The sequence below is a fragment of the Sus scrofa genome, chromosome 7 (genome assembly GCF_000003025.6).
Source record: "Sus scrofa isolate TJ Tabasco breed Duroc chromosome 7, Sscrofa11.1, whole genome shotgun sequence".
NCBI classification, from domain to species: Eukaryota; Metazoa; Chordata; class Mammalia; order Artiodactyla; family Suidae; genus Sus; species Sus scrofa.
In genome coordinates, this window is record NC_010449.5 from 75,787,020 (window position 1) to 75,813,061 (window position 26,042).

At 43.7% G+C, this 26,042-nt stretch overlaps 2 protein-coding genes across 2 annotated transcripts in view; one reads left to right on the plus strand and one right to left on the minus strand.

Moving 5' to 3' along the window:
- Positions 2,165-11,008, plus strand: HOMEZ (homeobox and leucine zipper encoding). Its single transcript, XM_003482254.4, has 2 exons — positions 2,165-2,381; positions 8,245-11,008. Exons 1-2 carry the CDS (start codon positions 2,342-2,344, stop codon positions 9,840-9,842), a joined length of 1,638 nt encoding a protein of 545 aa, XP_003482302.1. The 5' UTR covers positions 2,165-2,341; the 3' UTR covers positions 9,843-11,008.
- Positions 11,876-26,042, minus strand: part of RNF212B (ring finger protein 212B) — a 32,561-nt gene continuing 18,394 nt past the window's right edge. The window contains exons 9-15 of the mRNA XM_021099238.1: positions 25,944-25,986; positions 25,720-25,780; positions 24,703-24,751; positions 16,742-16,781; positions 16,353-16,453; positions 14,793-14,854; positions 11,876-12,681 (exon numbers count right to left, since the gene is read on the minus strand). Of these exons, the coding sequence (XP_020954897.1) occupies positions 12,616-12,681; positions 14,793-14,854; positions 16,353-16,453; positions 16,742-16,781; positions 24,703-24,751; positions 25,720-25,780; positions 25,944-25,986 (422 nt within the window). The 3' untranslated portion in view covers positions 11,876-12,615. The remainder of the gene's footprint in view (positions 12,682-14,792; positions 14,855-16,352; positions 16,454-16,741; positions 16,782-24,702; positions 24,752-25,719; positions 25,781-25,943; positions 25,987-26,042) is intronic.

Consider the following 26,042-nt stretch of genomic DNA (forward strand, 5'->3'; position numbering starts at 1 on the left):
TGCCCATGGCTTCTCCACTGCCACTGTATAAAAGGAGAAGTATGATGGAGGGGAAGTCAGAAAGGAAAGAGACATCAATATTGACCAACTGCGGTTTAAATTATTTTTTCTCAAATTCTACAAAAACCTATGACTATATTAACACATTATTAGGACTCTTTCAGTGCTTTGGAAGAGTGCAAGGGAGAGGCCTTAAGTTCCTCTAGCTTTCTCAGCTATTGGGTAAATTATGTGTTTGATCAGCCCTGCAAATCTTACTGAACCCTGCAAATGGGAGAGGGTGTTTTCACCAAAGGTTGAGGATGACCTGGTAAATCCAAATTCTGCAGCCCTAGTCCTTAGAAGAGCTGGGAAGATTATTGTCTTGCAAAAGGTGGGACCCTCCCTTCTCTGATAATGTCAGTCTGGACCGCTTCCTCTCTTCCCCTCCCCCATCCCAATCTACTCCATCTTCTAAAGTGTTAGGATGAAACCCACACAAAAGAGGGAGGCTTTAGCCTGCTCTCCAGAACTGCCAGAGGTCTTTCTTCTCCTTTCCTTGGATTCTTCTCCTAAATCTGTCTTCAGTTCTGTTCCCTACTCCTAACTTGGGAATGAGTATCCTTCTGAGACAAGAAAGGTGGCTGAGTTGTCTACCCTTCGTAATTCGCAGCCCATGATCAGTGATGTCCAGAGTGACTGATTGAAACCTTCAGGGGCAACCACTAAATTCTTATAGTGCTTGCCCGGCTTTCCAGACAAACAAGCTCATTGTTTGGATTATAAGAGAATGAACTGACAATTGCGAGCAGCCACTGCCTGAAATATTTCACTTTTCCCTTCTTTCGTTACATACAAACCATTGGGATATTGTAATAAGTCATGATTTAAGAGAAGATCTGTATATGCCACAGCCCTGGCTTAATCCTAAGAGATTAAAAGTTTCTAATTCTAAAACTGAGAATATTGTTTCTGTTGCTTACTCCTATGATGTTTTTGTGGGATACTAGCTTAAAGGACACAGCTTTTAGGAGCTGAGACTGTTACTAAATGTGCTGAGGGAGAGAGGAGAGGAATGGGCAAACGCAAGGCACACAAAAGAAAATAGGGTTCTGAGCTGAAGCACAGATATATTTCTGATGCTTTGCAATCCTAAAAAAGCTCTAGACCTTAGTGTGGAGTGGTGAAGAATCAGAAGTAGCAGTTATGATGGCTGAATTTTAGGGGGTACACGAGAAGGGGTGAAGTCTGTGGAATACAGAAGAGTCACTTCTGAAAGTACTGTTCCCATATATGTATAACTGGGTCACTTTGCTGTACAGCAGAAATTGACAGAACATTGTAAATTGACTACAATAAGAAAGAAGGAAAAAAAAGTACTGTTCCCAAGTTTTAGTCAGAAGACTGAGAATCCTGACTATACAAATTTACGGCCCAGAATTGTGGTGTGGAATACTGTTTTAGTGTAAACCCTTTCTTGACAGCAAAACCCACGGTCCCAAATATGAGTTACAGCTCCAGGTCCTCTTTACTATGGCAGAAAGGGGGGCCTGGGGAGGTGTGGAGTGTCCTAAACAAGGTGACCCCTCCAGCACTTCCTCTTTGAGAACATCCGTCTGGTGACAACTGGACCCGGGAAGCGGCCCAAGGTGCCAGGCTGCTAGGATCCTTGTCTTTCGGGGTGGCCAAGACATTCTATACAAGTTCCCGGTTGCTCTACGCGTTTACAGTGACGCCGCCGACGGCAGCTGGGAACGCGCGCCTCCTTGTGTGAGCTGGGAAAGGAATACAGAAAAAGTCTTCCTTCCGGAGGAAACAAATAAGGAGTAGTTTGTAGGCGGTCTGGACAGTTCAACAAACTGCTGTGAATTCCTTGGGGAATTCCAGCAGGAACAGGGCCCTGTGGACTCCGAAGATCCGGTGCCCACAAGGTGGGGGGGGCGGGGGAGCGCGGGGCGGAGTACCATTCACGGCACCCTAGCGGCGGGGGGACATCTTCCCTGTCCCACGCACCCAATAGTCACCCCGGCTGAGGCACAACGCAGCCAATAGCGGACTTCAACAGAGACCCACGCTGCCAATGGCCGGCTCAGCCCCTTCCGCCGGGGCCCGCCTCCTTAAACCCACCAATCAGGACTCTGGCCACCTTGGCACCGCCCCTGGGGCCCGCCCCACCCATCCGCCCCGCCTCCAACTCGCTGGAGCTGGGCTGGGCTTGACCGGCGCGCTCTCGGGGGCGGGAGGGGGGCAAGTCCCGGTCCTGGCCCTCGGCGCGGGTGGGCTCGGAGCAGGCCGCACCGGGCAGCAACCCTATTCTCACCCCGGAGGCCCCCTGCCCTTTCTCCCCCTTTCCCCCCGGCCCATGGTGCGAGGCTGGGAGCCGCCGCCCGGGCCGGACAGCGGTGAGTGATCCCCAGCCCTTTCGACTTCCCCTCCCAGCCCGTGTACGATCTCCGACCTCTGGAGTTCCATCCCCGCGCTAGGGGGAGGAGAATTCTGGGTTCGAAGTTGCCCGGTTCTCTCTCCTTTCTCCTCTGGACTTTTCGGTTCCCTGTTGTAACTGGGGGAGGGTGAGTGGGTGTGTAGGGAGGAGGGGAAAGCAGGGTTGGGACGCCCTCGGAAAGGGGAGGATAAAGATTCGCCTGCTCTCTGGGGCTCATCGCCCCAAGTGCAGCAACTTTTTGTTCTCTGACCCAGTTCGGAGCCTTCTAGACTGCCTGTGAAATGGAGGATAGGAGAAACGTTTCCTTCCCAAGGCCTCCCCTCCTCCCCTCCACGACTACCTCCTGGCGACCTCAACACACGCACAGAAACCTGGCCTTATTCCTGGGGAGCAGTGGCCTTTGGGAATGAAAGGTTTAAGAGAAACTACTCCTTCTGACCCCTTTACCCAGCCATACTCAGAAAATCAAACCAGTAAAGTGAGAACCTGAGTCTTCAGAGGTTCCTGGTGTTGCGTCCTAATCTGAGACTTCTGAACCGAAAGACTCAAGCTGAGACCTATTTGGTAATGTGGGCCCAGATGAGATCTTTTATCATATGACCCCCCTTCTCACCATACCTTTGAAGCGCTTTTTATGGTTAAGATAGGTAGGTGGCAGTAATTGAAAACAAAAAAGCCAGCTGGGAATTTTTAAATGATGCATACACATCTTAAGCATTGTCATTAAAAGTACATTCATTTCACCAATCTCTTGGGTTAGTGTCCAGGCGTTTTCTTTGTGTACATTCTGCTGACTGGCAGTCCCAGTTGCCTTTGTAGTATAAACTACATAAGCAAATCTCAAATCTGACTGCACCCTGAGAACTTTTTAAAACTACTTATGCCTGGGCCCTAGTCCAGGCTAATTAAGTCGGAGTGAGGAGGTGAATGCTCTGGTTTCAGTTTTCCAGGTAATTCTAATGTGCAGTCTGAGACAGGAGCCACTGCCTCTCATCTGTGATTTCCAGGTTTCGTTTCTTTATAGTGAAGTGGAAATTTAAACACAAATTTAAAAACATTTAAATCTGAATGGAATACCTCTTGAGATTTTTAAGTCCCCTGCCCCTTCCATTCTTTTACAGTTGTCTTGCCTACTCTCAAGTTTTTTAAAATGTACGCTCCTTTGTATTACGTCTTTTGAAAGCATGTGACTGTTTTCATAGGAACAATTCTTAACATACTAATTTTTTCATAGGTTTATGTGATGTTGAATTTATATAAACACAGAAAAACAATAGGCCTAAGCAGGCTTGGAATATCACACACCATGCCTGAGGACACAGAACGACTGAAGGAAGCAGGTGATTTTGGCACACTGGAAAGTAGCCTAACAGCCTCTAGTTTCCAGTGCCCTGTGGGTGTGGATTACCATGTAATCCAGTGAGGATCTGTTAAGTCAGGCTCCTGGCCCAGTTGAACATCCCTGGCTGCCACTCTTTCCAACTAATATCACCAATACCTAATCCCTTCAAGGCTAATTCAGATTCTCTTGAGGCTTCCATCCACTCTTTTGATTCATTCATAAAAAGTTGTTTCTTCTTTAAGCAATTACCACACATTGCCTTTATTTATTAAATCGGGAGGACATAGGCAGAGTTTCTTAACCTGGGCTTGTGGGCACTCAGTGAACCCCCTGAGATTATACTATATATAATATGAGAGTGTGAATGTTTATTGGTGGGGGGGTATAAGTCATAACTTTCTGAGGGTCTGTAATTTCTGATTTTCAAAGAGTTCCTTGATCCAAAAACTTAAGAAGCACATGAATATCACTAAAAGCCCCTTAAGGTCCTGAAAACTCTCACCAAAACACATTTCATTCAAAAACATACTTCAGTTCTCTGAGTAAACATTTAGGGAATTTAGCAGGATCATATCTGTTCTCTTATTTGAATGATCTCTTGCTTTAACCACAAGTCTAGGCTCAAGTTCAATTTTTTTTTTTTCCTTTTTGTCTGGGCCAGGGATCAGATCCCAGCTGCAGTTTGTTATCTGAACCGCAGTTTGCGACCTACACTGCAGCTGCAATGCTGGACCCTTTAACCCACTGTGCCAGGCTGGGGACTGAACCTTGGTCCTAGTGCTACAGAATATTGATCCCATTGTGCCACAGCAGGAACTCCTAGGCTCAAGTTCTGAAGACCTCCTTTCTCTAGGATTATTGTGAACATCAACATCAGAAGTTTAAGGCAACCCATTTTTTTCTGCCATCTGCCCAGGGGTATGGAAAGCCCAAAGGGAAGTAAGAGTGTTATCTTGACTGTATTTATTGATGACTTTAAGTAGCAGTGGGACATATGTGGCAATTTTTGGGGGCATTTTTAATAAGGATGCAAACTTAATAGTAATTCAGAATTGATAATACCACCACTGACATGGACACCTCTGCCCAGAGGATTTATTTCTCTAGCTCTGATTCCCTTTTTTCCTACCTTCTCCAAAGGAGGTACAAGAACACAAGACACTGTAGTGTCTTCACTGTGGTTGTGATTACTGTAGAATCTACCCTTCTTGTTGGAGTTCTCATAAGCCACTCCCTGGTTTCTTCTTATTTCAAAGCCAGATTCTTGTAGGGAGTTGCCAGCTATACAGCTGTGCCTTGATTTAAGCCACCATTCTGTATCAGGAAATCTACAACTGTGTTTTGTGTAGTTGGAAAACTGTGGATATATGCAGTGTAACAAATAGGGCCTTGTTATACTGAACTATCAAACTGATGCCATGAGAATATGAAGGATAGCAGACCACATGAATAAAAGCAAAAACTTAAGTTTTTTGTTTGATAAGCTGTGCCTGCTTTATTTCTCATCTGGCAGTCTTCTCACACTGGACTGCTTTATTCCTTATGCCACCTTTTCCTCATATCTGAAGTGTTACTATTGCCTTGAAGAAAAGGACACAGATAATGTTACGTGGATGTCAAGTATTGGATCATATTCTCCAGTTTAGATTTGATGGTGTTCCTGGTCGGCCACAGTTTCTGAATGGTGATTTAGGAGTTCCCTTCATGGCTCAGCGGTTAACAAAACCAGCTGGGATCCATGAGGATGTGTGTTCAATCCCTGGTCTCACTCAGTGGGTTAAGAATCTGGCATTGCTATGAGCTGTGGTGTAGATCGAAGACACGGCTCAGATCCCATGTGGCTGTGGCATAGGCAGGCAGCTGTAGCTCCGATTCGACCCCTGGCCTGGGAACTTCCATATGCCACAGGTGCAGCCCTAAAAAACAAAAATAAATAAATGAATAAATAAATGGTGGTTTAGTGCCTGGCCTTGCAATGAATTCCTCACAGCTGATCCTGGGATGAACCCGAAGGATAAAGGCAGAGCCACCACACTGGCAATTCACCTAGCAATCGAAAAGGATTTATATCTAAATTATGGATTCAGTTCTGAAGCAGTGATTTGGATATTTCCTTAAAGCTGCAAAGTCCTTTTTGGAATTATATCCAACTCTGCAAATATAAAAAGTACAAAATCCGAGCTACCTTGGTTTTCTCTACTACTCATTAGAATTAAGACTGCAATAGCAGTAATTTTAAAGGAGTCTTTGCCTCACTTCCCCTGTTGTCTAGGAGTAGTACCTTATATCAGAATCACATGAGGCTAAAGCAACTGATAAAAGCTGTTATTTATTGAGCCTTTACTTTGGTCCAGGCATAATGCCAGGTGTATTTTTTTATTTAGTCATAAACTTACAAAGTAGATGCTGTTAGGACCTCTATTCTAATGGGAAACTGAGAGCCCTCTAGCAAGTGGTTAAGCTGTGATTCACCTCAAATCTGCCTCACCCTAGACATCTACCTCTAACAGGTTTAGGCCCCACCTGTATAAGACAGCTAGCACATAATAGGTGCTTTGTAAAAATACATAACTTTACATACACTCAACACTGTCTCTATTTTTTGGGGGAGGTGGGGGGGTGTACCAGTGGCATGTGGAAGTTCCTAGGCTAGTGATGGAACCTGTGCCACAGCAGTGACACCAGGTCCTTAACCCACTGAGCCACCAGAGAATTCCTTATCTCCGGTTTTTACACATGAGGAAACTTAGGCTCCTATAAATTCAGTGGCTTTTGCCCAAGATCACATGGCTGGTGGAAGAATTGGGATTCAAACTGCAGGTTGACCTTAATCATATTTTTAGCCACAATGCCATGCTACCTTCATTTAGCCTCTTAAGGTTCTCTTCAAGCTGTAGTGCCTTTAGGGTTTGCATGACCTTCAATTTGTTAAGATTTGCTTGTTGAAAGAGGATAGTGACACACATTAGAATGCTTCCAAATTTTTTTTGATCATCATATAAAATCCCTCATACTGCTCTATCTGTAACTTTTCTGGACTTGAGATTTTTCTTAGTTCATCATGTAACGTTTACACAGGAATCCTGTCCTATCCTTAACATATCAGAAGTAATACTTATAAACTCAGATGAGATTCCTCTAAAAGTAAAGATGTGTTAAAGTTGCTAATACCCACATATGGGATCAGAGTTAAAATTTGGTCAATAGAATTATTCTGGGAAATAACTTGAGCGGGTACTCCAGGAATGAAGCAGTCAGAGGCTTACCCTGCAGTCCCCATACCCATGACGACCCTAGGAGCCCTGGTGCTGCTGGGTAGCTTGGTTATAATTTATATTAAGTCTGCCCACCTGAACTGAAGAGATAAGAGGCTGCAGGCCTCCCACCCTGTGTGGAGGGGGCTGTCAAGGTCTGAGGGAGCTCTCTGGGCTCCCTAGAGAGAGAGACACAGCAGCTCGAAGAGACAAAGGCTGTGGGGAGGGGGATAAACCTTTGTTCCCAGGATGATGACTTGCAGAAGGAAACATTCCCCTCTCTTTACCTTCCCTGGACCAAAACCTGGGGAGAGTAAGCCCCATTTATCTCAGATACTTGGCCTATCTCACCCTGCTGATTGAAAAAATAAAGGGTTTAAAAGTACTATCAATCCCCACTGTACCCCCAAGAAGGGAAAGAAAAGGGGGCTGGGGGCTGGGCAGAGAACAGAGCTGTCCCACCTTCTAGATTTTCACATGTTGTATTCCCAACCTTTCCACATTCTAGAGGTAATCTATAGAGATAACTACTTTTATTTCTGGGCCAAACCTGCGACATAGGGAAGTTCCCAGTCTAGAGGTCAAATCAGAGCTGCAGCTGCTGGCCTACGCCACAGCCACAGCAACATCAGATCTGAGCCAAATCTGCAACCTACACTGGATGTGGCAACGCTGGATCCTTAACCCATTGAGTGAGGCCAGGGATCGAGCCCGTATCCTCATGGATATTGGTCAGGTTATTGACCTGTGGAGCCACAAAGGTAATTCCAGAGATAACTAGAGATAATCTGTTAGGAGCTAAAGTGTTCTGAGATTACACCTCTTGTTTTCATTCTGAGTCCTCAATTTGTCACGCTGGTTCCATGAACTTAGAGGATGAAGTGAACTGAATTGGAATGATAAAGGCTATAAGGATGTTTTCCTTCTTAACCTCTAAAGACAGATTTTTCTTCCTGGTAACAACACTTGATAGTCTTGTGACTTGGGATAATTTAATTTCTATGGACTTTGGGGGTTTTTTTGTATAGCAGGAATTATGGCAGGCTCTGATGACTCAGAAGTTTATGAAAATTAAATGAGAAATTGTTAAGCACTTTAAAAGCAATCCAACACAGTACACCTAGAAAGTTGATTGTTTTGGACTCCAAACATTTTGTTTGGTAGAAAGTGAGCAATGGGCTGAAAGAGGAGCCCCAGTGATTGAACTGTTTTTCTTCTTATTACAGCGATCTCTGAAGGGCACAAGTCAGAAAGCACCATGCCTCCTAATAAAGAGGCCAGCAGTCTTAATAGCTCCCCTGCGGGGCTCATCTGTCTCCCTCCAATTTCTGAGGAGCTACAGCTTGTGTGGACCCAAGCAGCCCAGACCAGTGAGCTGGATGGCAATGAACACTTGCTACAAACCTTCAGCTACTTTCCCTATCCCAGTTTAGCAGACATTGCCCTTCTCTGCCTACGCTATGGGCTGCAGATGGAGAAAGTCAAGACTTGGTTCATGGCCCAGCGCCTCCGCTGTGGCATTAGCTGGTCATCCGAAGAAATAGAAGAGACTCGAGCCCGTGTGGTCTACCATCGGGACCAACTCCACTTCAAATCCCTTCTCTCTTTCACTCATCATGCAGGGCGGCCCCCAGAGGAGGTGCCTCCTTCTCCGATGCCACCTCCAGAACAAGTGGGTCTTGGAATAGTGCCCCTGACTCTTAGCGAGCCCACCCAGAAGAAAGGATTGAAGGTAGAGCCTGAGGAGTCCTCAGAGCCACTGAGTCACCAGAAAGCAAAAGAGCCCCTGTTGGTACCTGGCACTGGGACATTCCCCCACCAATCAAACTTTTGGCAGGATCTTCAGAGCAGTGGCTTCTCTAAAGGGCAGGCAGGCAGGGATCCCGACCAGTCCCACGGCCTAGGTACTGCTTCCTGGAACCACTCCACAGCTGTCCACCAGCCCCGAGCTCGGGATAAGCCCCCGCCCATCTCATTACTTGCCAGTAGTTGCAAGAAGGAGTCCGCATCTAATGTGACTCCTCCTTCCTCTACCTCTTCTTCCTCTTTCCAGGTACTGGCTAATGGAGCTACTGCCACCTCTAAACCCCTCCAGCCACTGGGCTGTATCCCACAGCCACCATCACCCAAGGAACAGGCACTACCCCCACATCTGGAGCCAGCCTGGCCCCAGGGGCTAAGGCATAACTCAGCACCAGGGAGGGTTGGCCCTGCAGAGTACCTTTCCCCAGATATGCAGCGCCAGCGAAAGACCAAGCGCAAAACCAAAGAGCAGCTGGCTATCCTCAAATCATTTTTCCTACAGTGCCAGTGGGCACGGCGTGAGGATTACCATAAATTAGAGCAGATCACTGGTTTACCTCGGCCTGAGATTATTCAGTGGTTTGGTGACACACGCTATGCCTTGAAGCATGGGCAACTAAAATGGTTTCGGGACAACGCAGTACCTGGGGCCCCTAGCTTCCAGGATCCAGCAATTCCCACACCACCACCTTCAACCCGCTCCTTGAATGATTGGGCTGAGACACCACCTCTGCCGAATCCCCCACCCCCACCGGATATACGACCCCTGGAGAGGTACTGGTCAACCCACCAACAGCTACGGCAGAGCGATATCCCTCAACTGAGTCAGGCATCAAGGCTGAGCACCCAGCAGGTATTGGATTGGTTTGACTCTCGATTACCTGAGCCAGCTGAAGTGGTGGTTTGTCTAGATGAAGAGGAGGAAGAGGAGGAGGAAGAACTGCCAGAAGACTGTGAGGATGAAGAGGAGGAGGAAGAAGACGATGATGATGATGACGATGATGTGATCATCCAGGACTGAGTGGGGGGCGAGGGGAGGTCTGTTACTAAAAGATGAACCAACTTAGTAACTGTTTAAACAAAGAAACCACATTTTTTTATAATTACCTTGTGGCAAAGAACTGAAAAGCTTTGTGTTCTTGAGGGTCGGGACTGGGGGATGTAGTGAGGGAAACCAGGAAGGATGACCAAGGCACAAAGTGAGGTGGGGATTGGATGGGCAGGAATCCAGGCCTGCAGCCTCAATGAAGAGAGTGCCAAGGGTCTGGTCCAAATGATGGGGCCGGAAAAGGCTCTTGCTCTCCTCTCAGATCTGCCATACTTTTCCCTACTGTACTACAGAGAGGCCAGGCTTTGGCCCATGTCTATGGGGGAAGGCAAAGGAGGAGTAAAGAATTTTGATTCACTGATGATTCCAGTACATCCCCCAGTCCCACCATTTTCCCTGGAACATAAAGCTGCCTTGCACCCCTTCTTTTCTCTCCAAGCACAGGTCCTTGCATAATGCAGCTAAGAATCTCATGTCCCCATCAGTCACAAATATTTCCTCTCCCTCATATCAGCTTGACTTTATATGTTTTCCTGCTGCTTTTATCGAGTCACACAGGGAGCAGAATGTTTTCATTTCTGATGCTGGGACCACTATGCCTTGTACCTTTTTATCTTTCCAGAATCCCCATTCTGTTTATTATTTGTCTCAGGGTAAATCTTCCCCCCAGAGCTTGTGAAAAAGTTTAATAATTGGGTGGAGAATAATTTAGACTGGATATTTATTGGAGGTGGGATTTAGGCGAGATGTCCTTTTAAAAATGAATTAGATTACAGAGGGATAAGAGGAGAGGGAATGGTTTCTACTGTTTGGAAGGACGGTGAAGGTAGGTACCAGGTTTGGTTTTACAAACCTGACACTCCCTCCTGCCTAGCTTGACAGAGACTGATTTTTTATCTTTTTCATGTTAGTTTAATTTGTGTCCAGAGAAGAGACTTTTCCCTCTCTTGATAGGATCTGTCTTGGGGACAGAGGGACCATGGTCTTTAACTGAATTAATTGATGTTTTAGAATGGTTTTCATCAGATGGGGTCACCTATAACAATATCAGTGGGTTAACCATCTGGAAATAAAAGGTTGGAAGCCCCCAATTACTAGAATAATAATAAAAAGGCCAAAAATAAAATTGTTTCTCTCTCCTCCACTTTGCTACTTTAATCGTTTAGAGATTAATGGAGCCAAATCCATTAACTTTCTGATTTAGTATACTTTTTATTTATTTATCTTTTAAGCATCAGGATATATTGAGTTAAAGTAAAAGAACAAAAATTTTAAAAGACAGTAGATCAGTATCTATTACTAGGCAGACTGTTTCCTGCACTTGCTACAGCAGAGCCTCTTGCTCAGAAGAGGGGGAGTCTAGAAATGCCTTTAAAAATCCAATTCAGGAGCTCCCATCGTGGCTCAGTGGTTAACGAATCCGACTAGGAACCATGAGGTTGCAGGTTCGATCCCTGGCGTTGCTCAATAGGTTAAGGATCCGGTGTTGCCATGAGCTGTGGTGTAGGTTGCAGATGCAGCTTGCATCCCGTGTTGCTGTGGCTCTGGCATAGGCCGGCAGCTACAGCTTCAATTGGACCCCTAGCCTAGGAACCTCCATATGCTGAGGAAGTGGCCCAAGAAATGACAAAAAGACAAAAAAGAAAAAAAAAATCCAGTTTCAGAAAGGGTAGTGGGGTCCTATTCAGCTATAACGTCATTACCAAGACCTCATTTATTTCTGGCAGATGCTCTCTTTAACACTTTACCAATGTTTTCGCCTAAGGTATGCCTGCCAGTGGCCCACCCACTTAACTCCTCTTTTTTTTTTTTTTTTTTTTTTTTGGCTTTTTGCTATTTCTTGGGCCGCTCCCACGGCATATGGAGGTTCCCAGGCTAGGGGTCGAATCGGAGCTGTAGCCACCGGCCTACGCCAGAGCTACAGCAGCATGGGATCTGAGCTGCGTCTGCAACCTACACCATAGCTCGCGGCAACGCCGGATCGTTAACCCACTGAGCAAGGGCAGGGACCGAACCCGCAACCTCATGGTTCCTAGTCAGATTCATTAACCACTGCGGCCACGACAGGAACTCCTTAACTCCTCATTTTACCCCTTGGTACCCAAAGAAAAATAAATGTTCGATCTCAGTGGTAGTGTTCTTTGCCCATCCCACCATTCTAGAGCTTGTAATACCAGTATAGTTGCAGTAGCAGTAAAAGGGCATCCTCTTTATTTTATTATCTGTGTACTTTAGTAAGCTGAAAGCCTGTGCCTCCAACTGGTACCAGACAGAAAGAAAAATTAACATATTTAATAGTAACCAGGCATGGAGGAAACAAGAGGCAAACAGAAAACGTATACTCAATTAGGGCAAGGAACAGAGTTTTTGCTTGTTAACACTGGCAATGGGAGAATATATCCAAAGCTAAAAAGTGAAATCCGGAAATAAAACACGGTTAATGAGCATATTACCACCATCACCCCCCCATGCCAAGAATTGTTTTTATAACCTTTGTTTCAAGTTGTAGGAAATAAGGGAGCTACGTATATCTTATAGGAAAGATACTGACATCTTTCTGAAGCACTGACCTGATCCCTTTTGTAGGAAGTAATACAGGGTATACAGGGTAAAGACTGAAAGAAGATACAGAGTGAAACCAGGAAATAAGGCAGGGGTGCATTTTCCCAGGCCATCAGGTCTAAACGAGTTTAGATGCTAACGTCCGTCCTTCAGCCGTATATATAGATCAGACCTGGAACATGGTCTATCTGGGAGTGTTCCATACTTCTTTCCCCCTGGCTAATCCCATCTGCCTCTGTTGGTAGAGATTCTGCAGCAAGGACAGGAAGGCAGTTAAGGGTGTTTGTAACAAAAAAGGCTATTAAGGCCCTTGCAAGTCATTATATGAAATTTATCATGACAGTAAACCACCACTGTTGCTTCTCCATAATGATTTCCAGTGCATGGAAACTAACTTTTCCAAACTAATATTTGATACATCTAGTGTGACAAAGGCTACTTATGACCCTGGAACATTTCAGTGGTTTATGGTGGTGATAAGCAGAATATCTGAAAATCAAACTCTGTTTTGGGAAACCTGGAACACATGACTACCATACCCAGAGACAGTCACCAGGGAGGCAGAATTCTTATGCTTTTGAGAAAGTGGTACTTTCTTCAATAACTTTCTTTTATAAAGCTTATTATGGAAAATTTCCCAAAACACAAAAATACAGTAGTATGATGGACTTACATGTACTCATCACTCAACAATCAACTCATAGCCAATTTTCTTTCATTCCTACTCTCTCACTGCCCCTCTCAACTAGATTAAATCAAAGCAAAACCCAATCATTTAACTTTCAACAGGAGTTCCCCTTGTGGTGCAGCAGAAATGAATCCAACTACGAACCATGAGGTCATGAGGTGGCGGTTCGATCCCTGTCCTTGTTCAGTGGGTTAAGGATCTGGCGTTGCTGTGAGTTGTGGTGTAGGTCACAGACGCATGCGGCTCGCATCTGTTGTTGCTGTGGCTCTGGCATAGGCCAGAGGCTACAGTTCTGATTCGACCCCTAGCCTGGGAACCTCCATATGCTGCAGGTGTGACCCTCAAAAGACAAAAAAGACAGGGAAAGAAAAAAAAAGATCCAAGTGGGGGGCATTTATTTAAGAAGGTTTATATGTCTCAAGTCTTTTTTCACTTGCAGGTTAATCCCTTATGAGGATATTAGAGGGATGTTATTTCCCTAGTGTTGCCTCTTAGGGCTTAGACCCTAATTTCTTGCTGATGAAAATAAAGGGCATTTTGGAATTTGAAAGCAAAATATTTACCTCTTAGTAGGTCACCAAGAGGTTGGCCTAAATATTCTCAAAACATAAGCCTTAAAAGTGAATTTAAAAAGCAAGACCGGACTTTTCTTTTATCTTTTTAGGGCCAAACCCCTGGCATATGGAAGTTCCCAGGCTAGGGGTTGAATCAGAGCTGTAGCTGCCGGCCTATACTACAGCCACAGCAACGCCAGATCCAAGCTGCATCTGCAACCTACACTGAAGCTTACAGCAATGCCAGTTCCTCAACCCTGAGTGAAGCCAGGGATAGAACCCGAGTCCTCTTGGACACTAGTTGGGTTAGTTACCACTGAGCCACAGTGGGAACTCCAATTGGACTTTTCATTTAATAGAGCTCCTGACAAATCACTCCTCATTCCCGTGCCATTTTCCTCTTGTTTCCTGGATCAGAATCATAGTCTCATAAATTAACAAGACATTAATTATTCTAGCTATCACTGGAGAAATGAGAATAATTTTTCCTAGTTCAAGCAGTACCTCTATCCAAAAGACATATCCCACTGAAAATAATTAGCTGTGAACCTTTTGGGAATGTCATGTGTCACATACTTAGTGTACCCTTCAAGGACCTCTCAGTTTAAAACCTTTCACTAGGAGTTCCAGTTATAGCTCAGCAGTGGAAAATCCGACTAGTATTCATGAGGACTTGGGTTCAATCCCCTGTCTCGCTCAGTGGGTTAAGGATCTGGTGTTTCAGTGAGCTGTGGTATGTGGTAGCTCAGATCCCAAGTTGCTGTGGCTGTGGTGTAGGCCGGCAGCTGTACCTCTGATTTAATCCCTAACCTGGGAACTTCCATATGCCACAGATACAGCCCTTAAAAAAAAATTAAAGCCTTTCACTACCATGTGACCTAATTTTTAAACCCCAAACTAGGAAACTAATCTGACAGTAGGATAAAATCTTTGAAACCAAGACCACTTTGGAAAATTGTGTACATATCTGTGTACATATCATTACCACACTTGAAATCCATGTCATTCTCCACTGGTTACATTCTATCACCTTAACACTAGACCAGAATGAGGCATTTAGTGTGCAGGCCTAACTGTGTGTTTTTCATGTGCAGCCAAGTTAGTCTAGCCAGGGCTCACCTGCAGGACTGGTAGCTGGAAACCAGGAAGACTCTCTAGGGTGGTTCTGCTCTCTCTCTGACCTAAAATATAGAATGGAATGGTGAAAGAACTTTCTGGAGCAGTTCCTCAGTATTGTTATTTATGGATCAGGATAAATAAGTGGTTCTTAATCTGTAGTACACTACTCAGAAGGGAAAAGACTGTTAGCTAAGCAATTCAAGAAGAGGGTTATAAAGTCCATTCTTTTCCTGTAAGGACGGGGTGCTGACATGGAGGTCTGTGAGTTGAGTAGAAAGATGTAGAGAGAGCAGTAAAGATTTTGATTGGAAGATCATAGACCCTTGGGAATTCCCATGGTGGCTCAGCGGGTTAAGAACTCAGCTAGGGAGTTCCTGTTGCGGCTCAGTGGAAATGAATCTGACTAGCATTCATGAGGACGCAGGTTCGATTCCTGGCCTCTCTCAGTGGGTTAAGGATCCAGTGTTGCCGTGAGCTATGGTGTAGGTCACAGACACAGCTCAGGTCCTGCATTGCTGTGGCTGTGGTGCAGACCAGCAGCTACAACTCCAGTTCAACCCCTAGCCTGGGAACTTCCATATGCTGTGGGTTTGGCCCCAAAAAGACAAAAAAAAAAGAAGAACTCAACTAGTATCCATGAGGGTGCAGGTTTGATCCCTGGCCTCGCTCAGTGGGTTAAAGGATCTGGTGTTGCCATGAACTGTGGTGTAGGTCACAGATGAGGCTCAGATCTGGCATTGCTGTGGCTGTGGTGTAGGCCAGCAGCTACACCTCTGATAGGACCCCTAGCCTGGGAACTTCCATATGCCACAGGTGTAGCCATGAAAAAGAAAAAAAGGGGAAGATGACAGACCCTTATCATGAGGACTGGTAGCAGAGATACCTTTTTGGAAAACATGAGGAGAAAAAAGCAAGCTTGTTTTATCATTCTCTTTTAGTACTGACCTCCCCACAACATTCCAAGACAGGGATCTCAAAAGAAACAAACAAAGAGCCAGTTTAATTCTTTGTGTTTTATGTGTGTGTGTGTGTGAATGTGTGTGTGTCTTTTCAGTGCTGAACTCATGGCATATGGAGGTTCCCAGTCTAGGGGTTAAATCGGAGCTATAGCTGCCGGCCTAGGCCACAGCCACAGCAACTCCAAATCTGAGCCACGTCTGCAGCTTATACCACAGCCCACAGCAATGCTGGATCCTTAACCCACTGAGCGAGGCCAGGAATCAAACCCTCAACCTCATGGTTCCTAGTTGGATTTGTTTCCACTTCGCCACAACGAGAACTCCAAGCCAGTTTAATTCTATGTGCTGACCTTCTGGCTAAATAGCAGAACTCAACCCCTGGTGATACAGGATGAGTGAGATTCAGGCAAAATCCAAAGCCTTCCTTCACTATGAAGGAAATGGAGTAATTCTTAAAGAATATTAAGGCGTCAAACTTGAGTCAGTGCTTTTTGCAGGGGATGGAGTGTGCAAACCCCAATTTTTCACTTTGAAAATCTTCACTTTAGTGTATATGTCAATGACTGAAGCTCCACTCCTTTGGGAATGTTATTTAACGTACCTGAATTGTTGGAGGTGAGGACTCTTGTGAGATCTGAATCCCCACCATTTAGGGATGGTCTGAAAGAAAAAATCCCCTGTCCGGAGGAGGCAGATGAAGGTCTAAGGAGGAAAAATAAAAGCATCAGCAGAGAAAAAGAAAGGTTAAAGTAAAAAGCACATGTAAAAGAAGAGTCTATACATTTAAGCCAGCGAGGAAATAAATCCCCTGCTTGCAACTGAGAATACAATTAAATAATTCAGACGTATTTTAGACACAGTCCTATTCAACCTTCTCTTTTGTTTACAAAGTAGATTATAAACCTCAGTGGTATAGGCCAGTAGAGGAGTAACCCCAGGGCTGCTGGCAGAGTGTCAGTGTGAACAGATCTCAAGTACAGTTTTACTTACCTATAAGACAGGCTGTGAGTAGAAGCTGGTGAAGGGGTTTCTGGAAAGCATAAAAATGAACCTATCAGATAATCCATGAACCAAGAAAGAGATTCAGGTATTTTGGAGGTCAGGGCAAAGGATTAGGGGGTCAAAGATTTCCTGTATACATGTTAGGCTAAGGGACGAATGGCAAGTAAAAACACCCACAAATCACCTAGCAGGGGATCATAAAGGTGCTTTCTTCTCCTTTTCATGAATTTGTGTGCCAGGCCCATCACTGCCTTGATGTGCCCTAATGTATCTGTGCCTTGGTTTCCCCTCTAAGGTGAAGATTACTGGGAAGAACGGCAAAAAGGGTCATTAAATTGGCTGGAAGTGACATCAGCAAAAATGACAGAATAAGGGCCTCCACAGATTCTATCCATAAAAAGAATAAGAAAACTAGGAAAAAAAATTTTGGAACCAACTTTTTCAGAATTCTTGAAATTAGCAAAGTGCTTTTAGCAATCTGAGGGATGTTTATTCCAGAAAAATAGCTGAATGTGAGTAAGAACAGTGAGGTTTGTGGCATCTTAACTTGCCCTGTTCCCATTTCTCCCGCTCCAGCTCCATGGTAGCCTTGAAAAATCAATAGTCTGGCAGTCACCAGAGGGGATGTAATGTGGTGGGAGCTCTTTCAAAGCCTCATTCCCAGAGAACTGTCATTACTTGACCTGTCTAATGGTTCACTGGAAGACTTCACTTGCAAAGCTGCCTTTATTTGACCTGACTTGGAACCAAACTCACCAGGACTTGGAGTTTAGAGTTCACCAAGTGTGAAAAGCATTTTCCTGGGAGTGTTTGTTGCAAACAATTAAAGGCACTTGTTTCAGCTGCCTGAGGAGGTAAATATCAACTGGGGCAAATAATAGGCTAACCAAAAAGCATCAAAGAAAAGCTGTGGAATGAGCTGTCCACTGGGGCTTTGAAAAAGAACAACATGTTCTTAGGAGTCTAGGCCATGTGCATGCACAGCACTGTGTGCACGATCAGGAAATACCTGAAAAGGCCCTAAGTTCTCACCTTGGGTTTACCTTGAGGTCATCAAGCAGAAAGTAAAGGCTAAGGCACACAGTTGTCAATTTCCTGGCTGAGTGTTCAAAGAACACCCCAACACACATTGGTCCCTAAGCAATGACTTAGAGACTTATTAGTAGCAGGTGTTTAAGGAAATCTCTGTCCAATCATTAGCTGACTGCTAAGCTAACTAAATAGAGACTTCAGTGGCCACACATGACAAGGAATACAGATTTTACAGAACTAGTTTTAGAAAGTTACCAAAACAGGAGTTCCCGTGGTGGCGAAGTGGTTAATGAATCTGACTGGGAACCATGAGGTTGCAAGTTCGATACCTGCCCTTGCTCAGTGGGTTAACAATCCTGCGTTGCCGTGAGCTGTGGTGTAGATTGCAGACGCAGCTCGGCTGTGGCTCTGGTGTAGGCCAGCGGCTATAGCTGCGATTCAACCCCTAGCCTGGGAACCTCCATATGCCACAGGAGCGGCCCAAGAAATGGCAAAAAGACAAAAAAAAAAAAAAAAAAGTAAAAAGAAAGTTACCAAAACAAACAACAGAAAACCTTGGTGAAGGGAAGTATCTGATTCCTAGAGTTGCCACGTTATATTATTTAGATGTACAGTTTCTTTTTTTTTTTTTCATTTCTTGGGCTGCTCCCGCAGCATATGGAGTTTCCCAGGCTAGGGGCCAGCCTACGCCAGAGGCACAGCAACACAGGATCCGAGCCGAGTCTGCGACCTACAACGCCGGATCATTAACCCACTGAGCAAGGGCAGGGATCGAACCTGCAGCCTCATGGTTCCTAGTCAGATTCGTTAACAACTGCGCCACGACAGGAACTCCTAGATGTACAGTTTTCAATAAAAAAATTAATGAGGCATGCAAAGAAATAAGAAAGTATCACCCACATAAAGGAAAAAAGTATAATAAATAGAAACTATCTTTGAGGAAGCCCAGATACATTGGATCTTTAAGATAAATAATTTAAACCAGTTATTTCAAATGTGTTCGAATAACTAAAGGAAGCCATGTGTAAAGCACATGAAAGTATGAGAATGATCTCATCAAATAGAGACTATTAATAGAAATTATATTTAAAAGAAGCAAATATAAATTCTGAAATTAGGAGTTCCCGTCATGGCTCAGCAGTTAACGAATCTGACTTGGATCCATGAAGACGCAGGTTCAATCCCTGGCCTTGTTCAATGGGTTAGGGATCTGGCATTGCTGTGAGCTGTGGTGTAGGCCAGCACCTACAGCTCTGATTTGGCCCCTAGCCTTGGAACCTCCATATGCTGCAGGTGCAGCACTAAAAAAGCAAAAAAAAAAAAAAAAAAATCTGAAATTGAAAAGTATGATACTAAAATATAAATTTTACTAGAGATATGAGCAGGTGGAAGAAAGAATCAGCAAATTTAAAGATTAAATAAGATTATCAGTGTAACAAAGAAAAAGAAAAAGTAATGAAGAAAACTGAACCAAGCCTCAGAGACCTTAGTGGGACACCGAGCATAGCAGCATGTGCAAATTGAGGGTTCCAGGAATTCCCGTTGTGGCTCAGTGGCTAACAAACCCAATTAGCATCCATGAGGATGCAGGTTCGATCCCTGGCCTTCCACAGTAGATTAAGGATCCAGTGTTGCCCTGAGCTGTGGTGTAGGTCACAGATGCAGCTCAGATCCGGCATTGCTGTGGCTGTGGTGTAGGCTGGCAGCTACAGATCCAATTCGACCCCTAGCCTGGGAACAACGTCCCAAATTAGATGAAAACATAAATCTACACATCTAAGAAGTTCAACAAACCCCAGTGAGGATAAATCAAAGAGATCCACACCTAGACTCATCATAAACTGTTGAAAGCTAAAGACAAAAAAAAAAAAAACCTTGAAAGCTGCAAGAGGGGAGACATTTATCACAAGCAAGGGATTCTCAATAAAACTGGCACTGATTTTTCCTCAAAAACTATGCAGGACAGAACATAGGAGGATAATATATTTGAAATGCTGAAAGAAATACTGTCAACCAAAAATTTTAAATCTAGCAAAATCACCCTTCAAAAATGAAGGAGAAATTAAGATACTGAGAGAATTCATCACTATCAAACTGACTTTAGAAGGAATACTTAAGAGAGTCCTTCAGGCATAAATGATAAGACACTGGAGAGTAACTCAAATCTTCATGAATAAATAATAAAAATCACTGGTAAAGATAATCAAATGAGTAAGCATAAAGCCTAAGTGTATTTTTGTAACTTCCTTCATTCTGATTTAAAAGACAACTGCATAAAACATAATTGTAAATTTTTGTTGAAGAGAACACAATTTTTAAGGATATAATTTATATGATAACAGGACAGTGGAATGGGAAGGGGAATGGAACTACACAGGAGCAAAGCTTTTGTACACTTTTGAAATTAAGATTGTATTAATCTGAATTAGATTGTTATAAATTAAGATGTTAATTATAATCCCTAATAACTCAAAATATATAGTAAAAGAAACTAGGAGGGAAGGGAAGTGGTATACTAGACAACAGCTATTTAGAAAAAAAGAAGGCAATAATGGAGGAAGTGAGGCACAACACAAACATAAGACCTATTAGAAAATAAATAGCTACTGGCACAAAGTCAGAAATATACATCAGTGGAACAGGATAGAAAGCCCAGAATTAAACCCACGCACCTATAGCCAACTAATCAACGACAAAGGAGGCAAGGATATACAATGGAGAAAGGACAGCTTGTTCAATAAGTGGTACTGGGAAAACCGGACAGCCACATGGAAAAGAAGGAAATTAGAACACTCCCTAACACCATATACAAAAATAAACTCCAAATGGATTAAAGACCTAGATATAAAACCAGACACTAAAAACCCTTAGAGGAAAACAGAGGCCAAACACTCTCAGATCATCTTCTCAGATCCACCTCTTAGAGTAATGACAATAAAAACAAAAATAAACAAATGGGACCTAATCAAACTTCAAAGTTTCTGCACAGCAAAGGAAACCCTAAACAAAATGAAATGACAACCCACAGAATGGGAGAAAAATCTTTGCAAGTGAATCAACTGACAAGGGATTGATCTCCAAAATTTACAAACAACTTTTGCAGCTCCATACCAAAAAAACAAACCCCATGAAAAAATGGGCAGAAGATCTAAACTGACAGTTCTCCAAAGACATACAGATGGCCAAGAAACACATGAGAAGATGTTCAACATCACTCATTATTAGAGAAATGCAAATCAAAACCACGTTGATGTACCGTACACCAGCCAGAATGGCCATCATCCAAAAGTCTACAAACAGTAACTGCTGGAGAGGGTGTGGAGAAAAAGGAACACTAGTACACTGTTGGTGGGATTGTAAATTGGTGCAACCACTGTGGAAAGTAGTATGAAGATTCCTCAGAAAACTAAACATAGAACTACCATTTGATCCAGCAATCCCACTCCTGGGTGTCTATCCAGAGAAAACCACGACTCGCAAAGACACATGTACTCCAATGTTCATTGCAGCACTATTTACAATAGCCAAGACATGGAAACAACCTAAATGTCCATCACCAGAGGAATGGATCAAGAAGATGTGGTACATATACACAACGGAATATCAGCCATTAAAAAGAACGAAATACTGGCATGCTTAGCAACATGGATGGACCTAGAAACTATCATGCTAAGTGAAGTCAGCCATACAATGAGACACCAACATCAAATGTTTTCACTGACATGTGGAATCTGAAAAAAGGACAGATGGAACTTCTTTGCAGAACAGATGCTGACTCACAGACATTGACAAACTTATGGTCTCCGGAGGAGACAGTTTGGGGGGTGGGGGATGTGCTTGAGCTGTGGGATGGAAATCCTGTGAAATCAGATTGTTATGATCATTATACAACTACGACGTGATAAATTCATTTGAGTAATAAAAAAAGTAATAAAGGGAAAAAAAGAAGAAAATAGCAAAATGACAGAAGTCTTTTCTTATCAGTAATTACATTAAATGTAAATTATTAAACTCTTCTATTTATGTATTTGTTTGTTTGTTTATTGTCTCTTTAGGGCTGCACCCGTGGCATATGGAAGTTCTGGGGGCCAGGAGTCCATTCAGAACTGCAGCTGCCGGCCTATACCACAGGCACAGCAATGCCAGATCCAAGTTACATCAGCAACCTACACCACAGATTGCAGCAACACCAGATCCTTAAACTACTGAGCAAGGCTAGGGATTTAACTCTCATCCTCATGGATACTAGTTGGGTTCTTAACCCACTGAATCACAATGGGAACTCCTAAACTCGTCAGTTTTTATTTATTTATTTATTTATTTACTTTTTGTCTTTTTGCCATTTCTTGGGCCACTCCCATGGCATATGGAGGTTCCCAGGCTAGGGGTCTAATCGGAGCTGTTGCCACCAGCCTACGCCAGAGCCACAGCAACACGGGATCCAAGCCACGTCTGCGACCTACACCACAGCTCACAGCAATGCCGGATCCTTAACCCACTGAGCAAGGGCAGGGATCGAACCCACAACCTCATGGTTCCTAGTCGGATTTGTTAACCACTGCGCCACGACAGGAACTCCTAAAGTCATCAATTTAAAAGGCAGAAACTGGCCAAATGGTGAAAAAAGATCTAGCTATACATTATCTACAAAACATGTACTTTTTTTTTTTTTTTTTTTGGCTGCACCTGAGGCATGTGGAAGGTCCTGGTCCAGGGGTGGAATCTGGGCTGCAGCTGGGACCTACGCCACAGCTGCCATAATGCTGGATCCTTAACCCACTGGGCTACAGTGGGAATTCCTACAAAAGACTTTAGATTCAAAGACACATATAAATTTAAAGTAAAAGGACAGGAAAAAATACACCATGCAACCAGTAAACAAAAGAGAGTTGGAATGGCTAATATCAGACAAATGTACTTTAAGACAACCTTGTGGCGTTCCCGTCGTGGCTAAGTGGTTAACAAATCTGACTGACATCCATGAGGATGCAGGTTTGATCCCCGGCCTTGCTCAGTGCGTTAAGGATCTGGCATTGCCGTGAGCTGTGGTACAGGTCACAGACACGGCTCAGCTCCTACGTAGCTGTGGCAGAGACCCGCAGCTACAGCTCTGATTTGACCCCTAGCCTAGGAACCTCCATATGCTGCAGGTGTGGCCCTAAAAAGCAAGTAGAAAAAAAAAAGGATCCAGCATTACCGAGAGCTGTGGTCTAGGTCACAGATGCAGCTCGGACCCCAAGTTGCCATGGCTGTGACTGGCAGCTCAGCTCTGATTCGACCCCTAGCCTGAGAACTTCCACATGCTACAGGAGTGGCCCTAAAAAAAAAAAAAAGAATGAGTTCCCGTTGTGGCTCAGTGGAAAAGAATCTGACTAGCATTCACGAGGACGCAGGTTTGATCCCTGGCCTCACTCAATGGGTTAAGGATCCAGTGTTGCTGTCATGAGCTGTGGTGTAGGTCGCAGATGCAGCTTGGATCTGGTGTCGCCATGGCTGTGGCTTAGGCTGACAGCTACAGCTCTAATTGGACCCCTAGCCTGGGAACCTCCCTAAAAGACAACAACAACAACAACAACAAAAAATTGTTGGAGACTCCAACACCCCACTTTCAATAATGGGTAAAACAAATAAATATGAACTCCCTGATAGCCTAGAGGGTTAAGGATCCAGCATTGTTACTGATGTGGTTTGGGTCACTGCTGTGACAGGGGTTTGACCTCTGCCCCGGGAAATTTTCTATGCTGTGGGCGAGGTAAATAAAAAAAGATCTCAAGTCAATAATCTTCCACTTTAAGAAACTTGAAAAATTAAACCCAAAAGAAGAAGGAAAAAAATAAAAATTAGAGCAGAAATAAATGAAATAGTGAATAGGATAACAGTAGAAAAATCAAGAAAACCAAAATTTGTTTCATAGAAATGATCAATAAAATTAACTAATCTTTAGTCAGTCTGCTCAAGGAAAAAGAAGATAACAAAATCAGGAATGAAAGAGAAAGTATTAGTACTAATCTGGCAGAAATAAATTGGCTAGAACACCTACATTTTTCAAAGGGGTGATGTGAAAGAATCGGAGAGAGACCATTTGATGACATTTCAAAAATGGTTATTCAAGAAGAGATCTGTAAATTTCAAAACTGCCTCTAGGGAAAGAAAGGGAAATCCTCTCTGATAAGTATTCTCTATTAATTGCGCAATACTTTGAAAACAGTAATAATTCTACGGAGAAAGAGACAAGAGCTTAACTGGGTGGAATCAAAATATTTCTTCTCTGAAATTATTTTTATGTTTGATACACAATGAAGAAGCCAGATACCCTTCAGGCTAACATAATCAGCATCGAGTTTATTTTTTTTTAGACTTAACTTCTACCGCCATCTTGTGGCAATTTAAAAATTCACGTCAGGAGTTCCTGTTGTGGCTCAGTGGTAATGAAGCCAACTAGTATCCATGAGAATGCGGATTTGATCCCTGGCCTTGCTCAGTGGGTTAAGGATCTGGCGTTGCTGTGAGTTATGGTGTAGGTCGCATATGCTGCTCAGATCTGGCGTTGCCATGGCTGTAGTGTAGCTCCAACTTGACCCCTAGCCTGGGAACTTCCATACACTGTGGGTGTGGCCCTAAAAAGCCAAAAAAAAAAAAAAAAAATCCACATCAATTATTTTACTCAAAGTTATCTGTCTCCTGACCAGAGATTTTCAATGTCTTTCTTTTACTCACATTTCAAGTTTCCCCTTATCAGTTTGAGAAAAGAAATATATCATTATTTGAAAAGGAGGAATACATATGTGGATACCTAGAATCACTGTCTGGAGAAAAAGCAAAATAAAATGGCATTATATTATGCACAGAAAATCAGAAATCTACTGGTATCTGCACAGAATATGCTGGTTTCTGATACCTTTTCTCCCCCTGCTCACCGGTATAAGAGTCTCTGGGAGTGCTCCTAGCCTGCAGGCCTCTGACTCCCTGAGGGACAAATAATAAACATTAATAAATATATCCCAGAATATATCCCAGTTCTCTGGCCTCCATATTTCTTTCTTTCTTTCCTTCTTTCTTTCTTTCTTTCTTTCTTTCTTTCTTTCTTTCTTTCTTTCTTTCTTTCTTTCTTTTTTGCTTCTGAGGGCCATACCCGCAGCACATGGAAGTTTCCAGGCTGGGGGTTGAATTGGAGTTACAGTTGCTGGCCTAGCCACAGCAACTCAGGATCCTGTGTCTGTGACCTACACTATAGCTCACGGCCATGCCAGATCCTGGACCCACTGAGTAAGGCCAGGGATTGAACCTGCATCCTCATGGATACTAGTTGGATTTGTTTCTGCTGCACCACAAGAGGAACACCTGGCTTCCATATTTCTTGCTATAGCTATACACCAAAGCATATGTTGTTCTCCCAGAGTGGGTATGCTGGTCCAAGAAGAATCCACACATTACTTCTTCCAAAATGAACATGAGGGAAGCTGTTAATGCAGCCCACTATATTCATTCTGAGTCATGAAATAGGTCAGTTTCTAACATCAGGTCTGCATTGCCAAAAGAAAAGAGAGTCCAGACATGGCATCAGGTAATTCATGCCAAAACCAATACAAGTTTACTCTTGTTTTAATCTTGGCTTTTGTTTAGTATTAGAAATCTCAATCTGGGAGCTCCCACAATGGCACAGTGGGCTAAGAATGGGACTGCAGCACCTCTGGTTGCTGTAGAGGCTCGGGTTTGATCCCCTGCCTGGCAAAGTGGATCTGGTGTTGCCGTAGCTGCAGTATAGGTCGCAGCAGTGGCTCAGATTCAATCCCTGGCCTGGGAACTTCCATGTGCCACAGGTGTGGCCATAAAATAAAGCAAAAAAAAAAAAAAAAAAAAAAAAAAAAAAGAAAGAAAAAAAGAAAAAGAAAAAAGAAATCTCTACCTGGAAAGACCAAGTAAATAATACTTACTTGTCCCAAGTTACTAAAGCCAGCCACTCTATAAGGGATAGACTCCACTGAGGAGGATCGACTATATAAGGTGAAACAAAAAAGGAAAAATAAACAAACCTGGTATTAAACTTTTACATAGGCACAAAGGCTCCTCAGTCCCTACCCCAGCCACAACTAGGCATTTCTTTCATGTTTCAACTTTTGCCAACAGTGTTAATGTTGCTGTGTAGTTTTCTTCTCACCTGACCACTTGGCTACTATGCTGAGAACTGGGTCGTGGGGTAACTGAAAGGGAATAAAATGAAGAATCAAAAACTGCCATTAATAGTGTGGCATGTTTT

What these genes read in the sequence shown, in the direction of transcription:
- HOMEZ (XM_003482254.4), top strand. Translation starts at nt 2,342, where the DNA reads ATGGTGCGAGGCTGGGAGCCGCCGCCCGGGCCGGACAGCG. An exon ending in GCCGCCCGGGCCGGACAGCG is followed by an intron (nt 2,382 to 8,244) that starts GTGAGTGATCCC and finishes TTCTTATTACAG; the next exon opens with CGATCTCTGAAGGGCACAAG.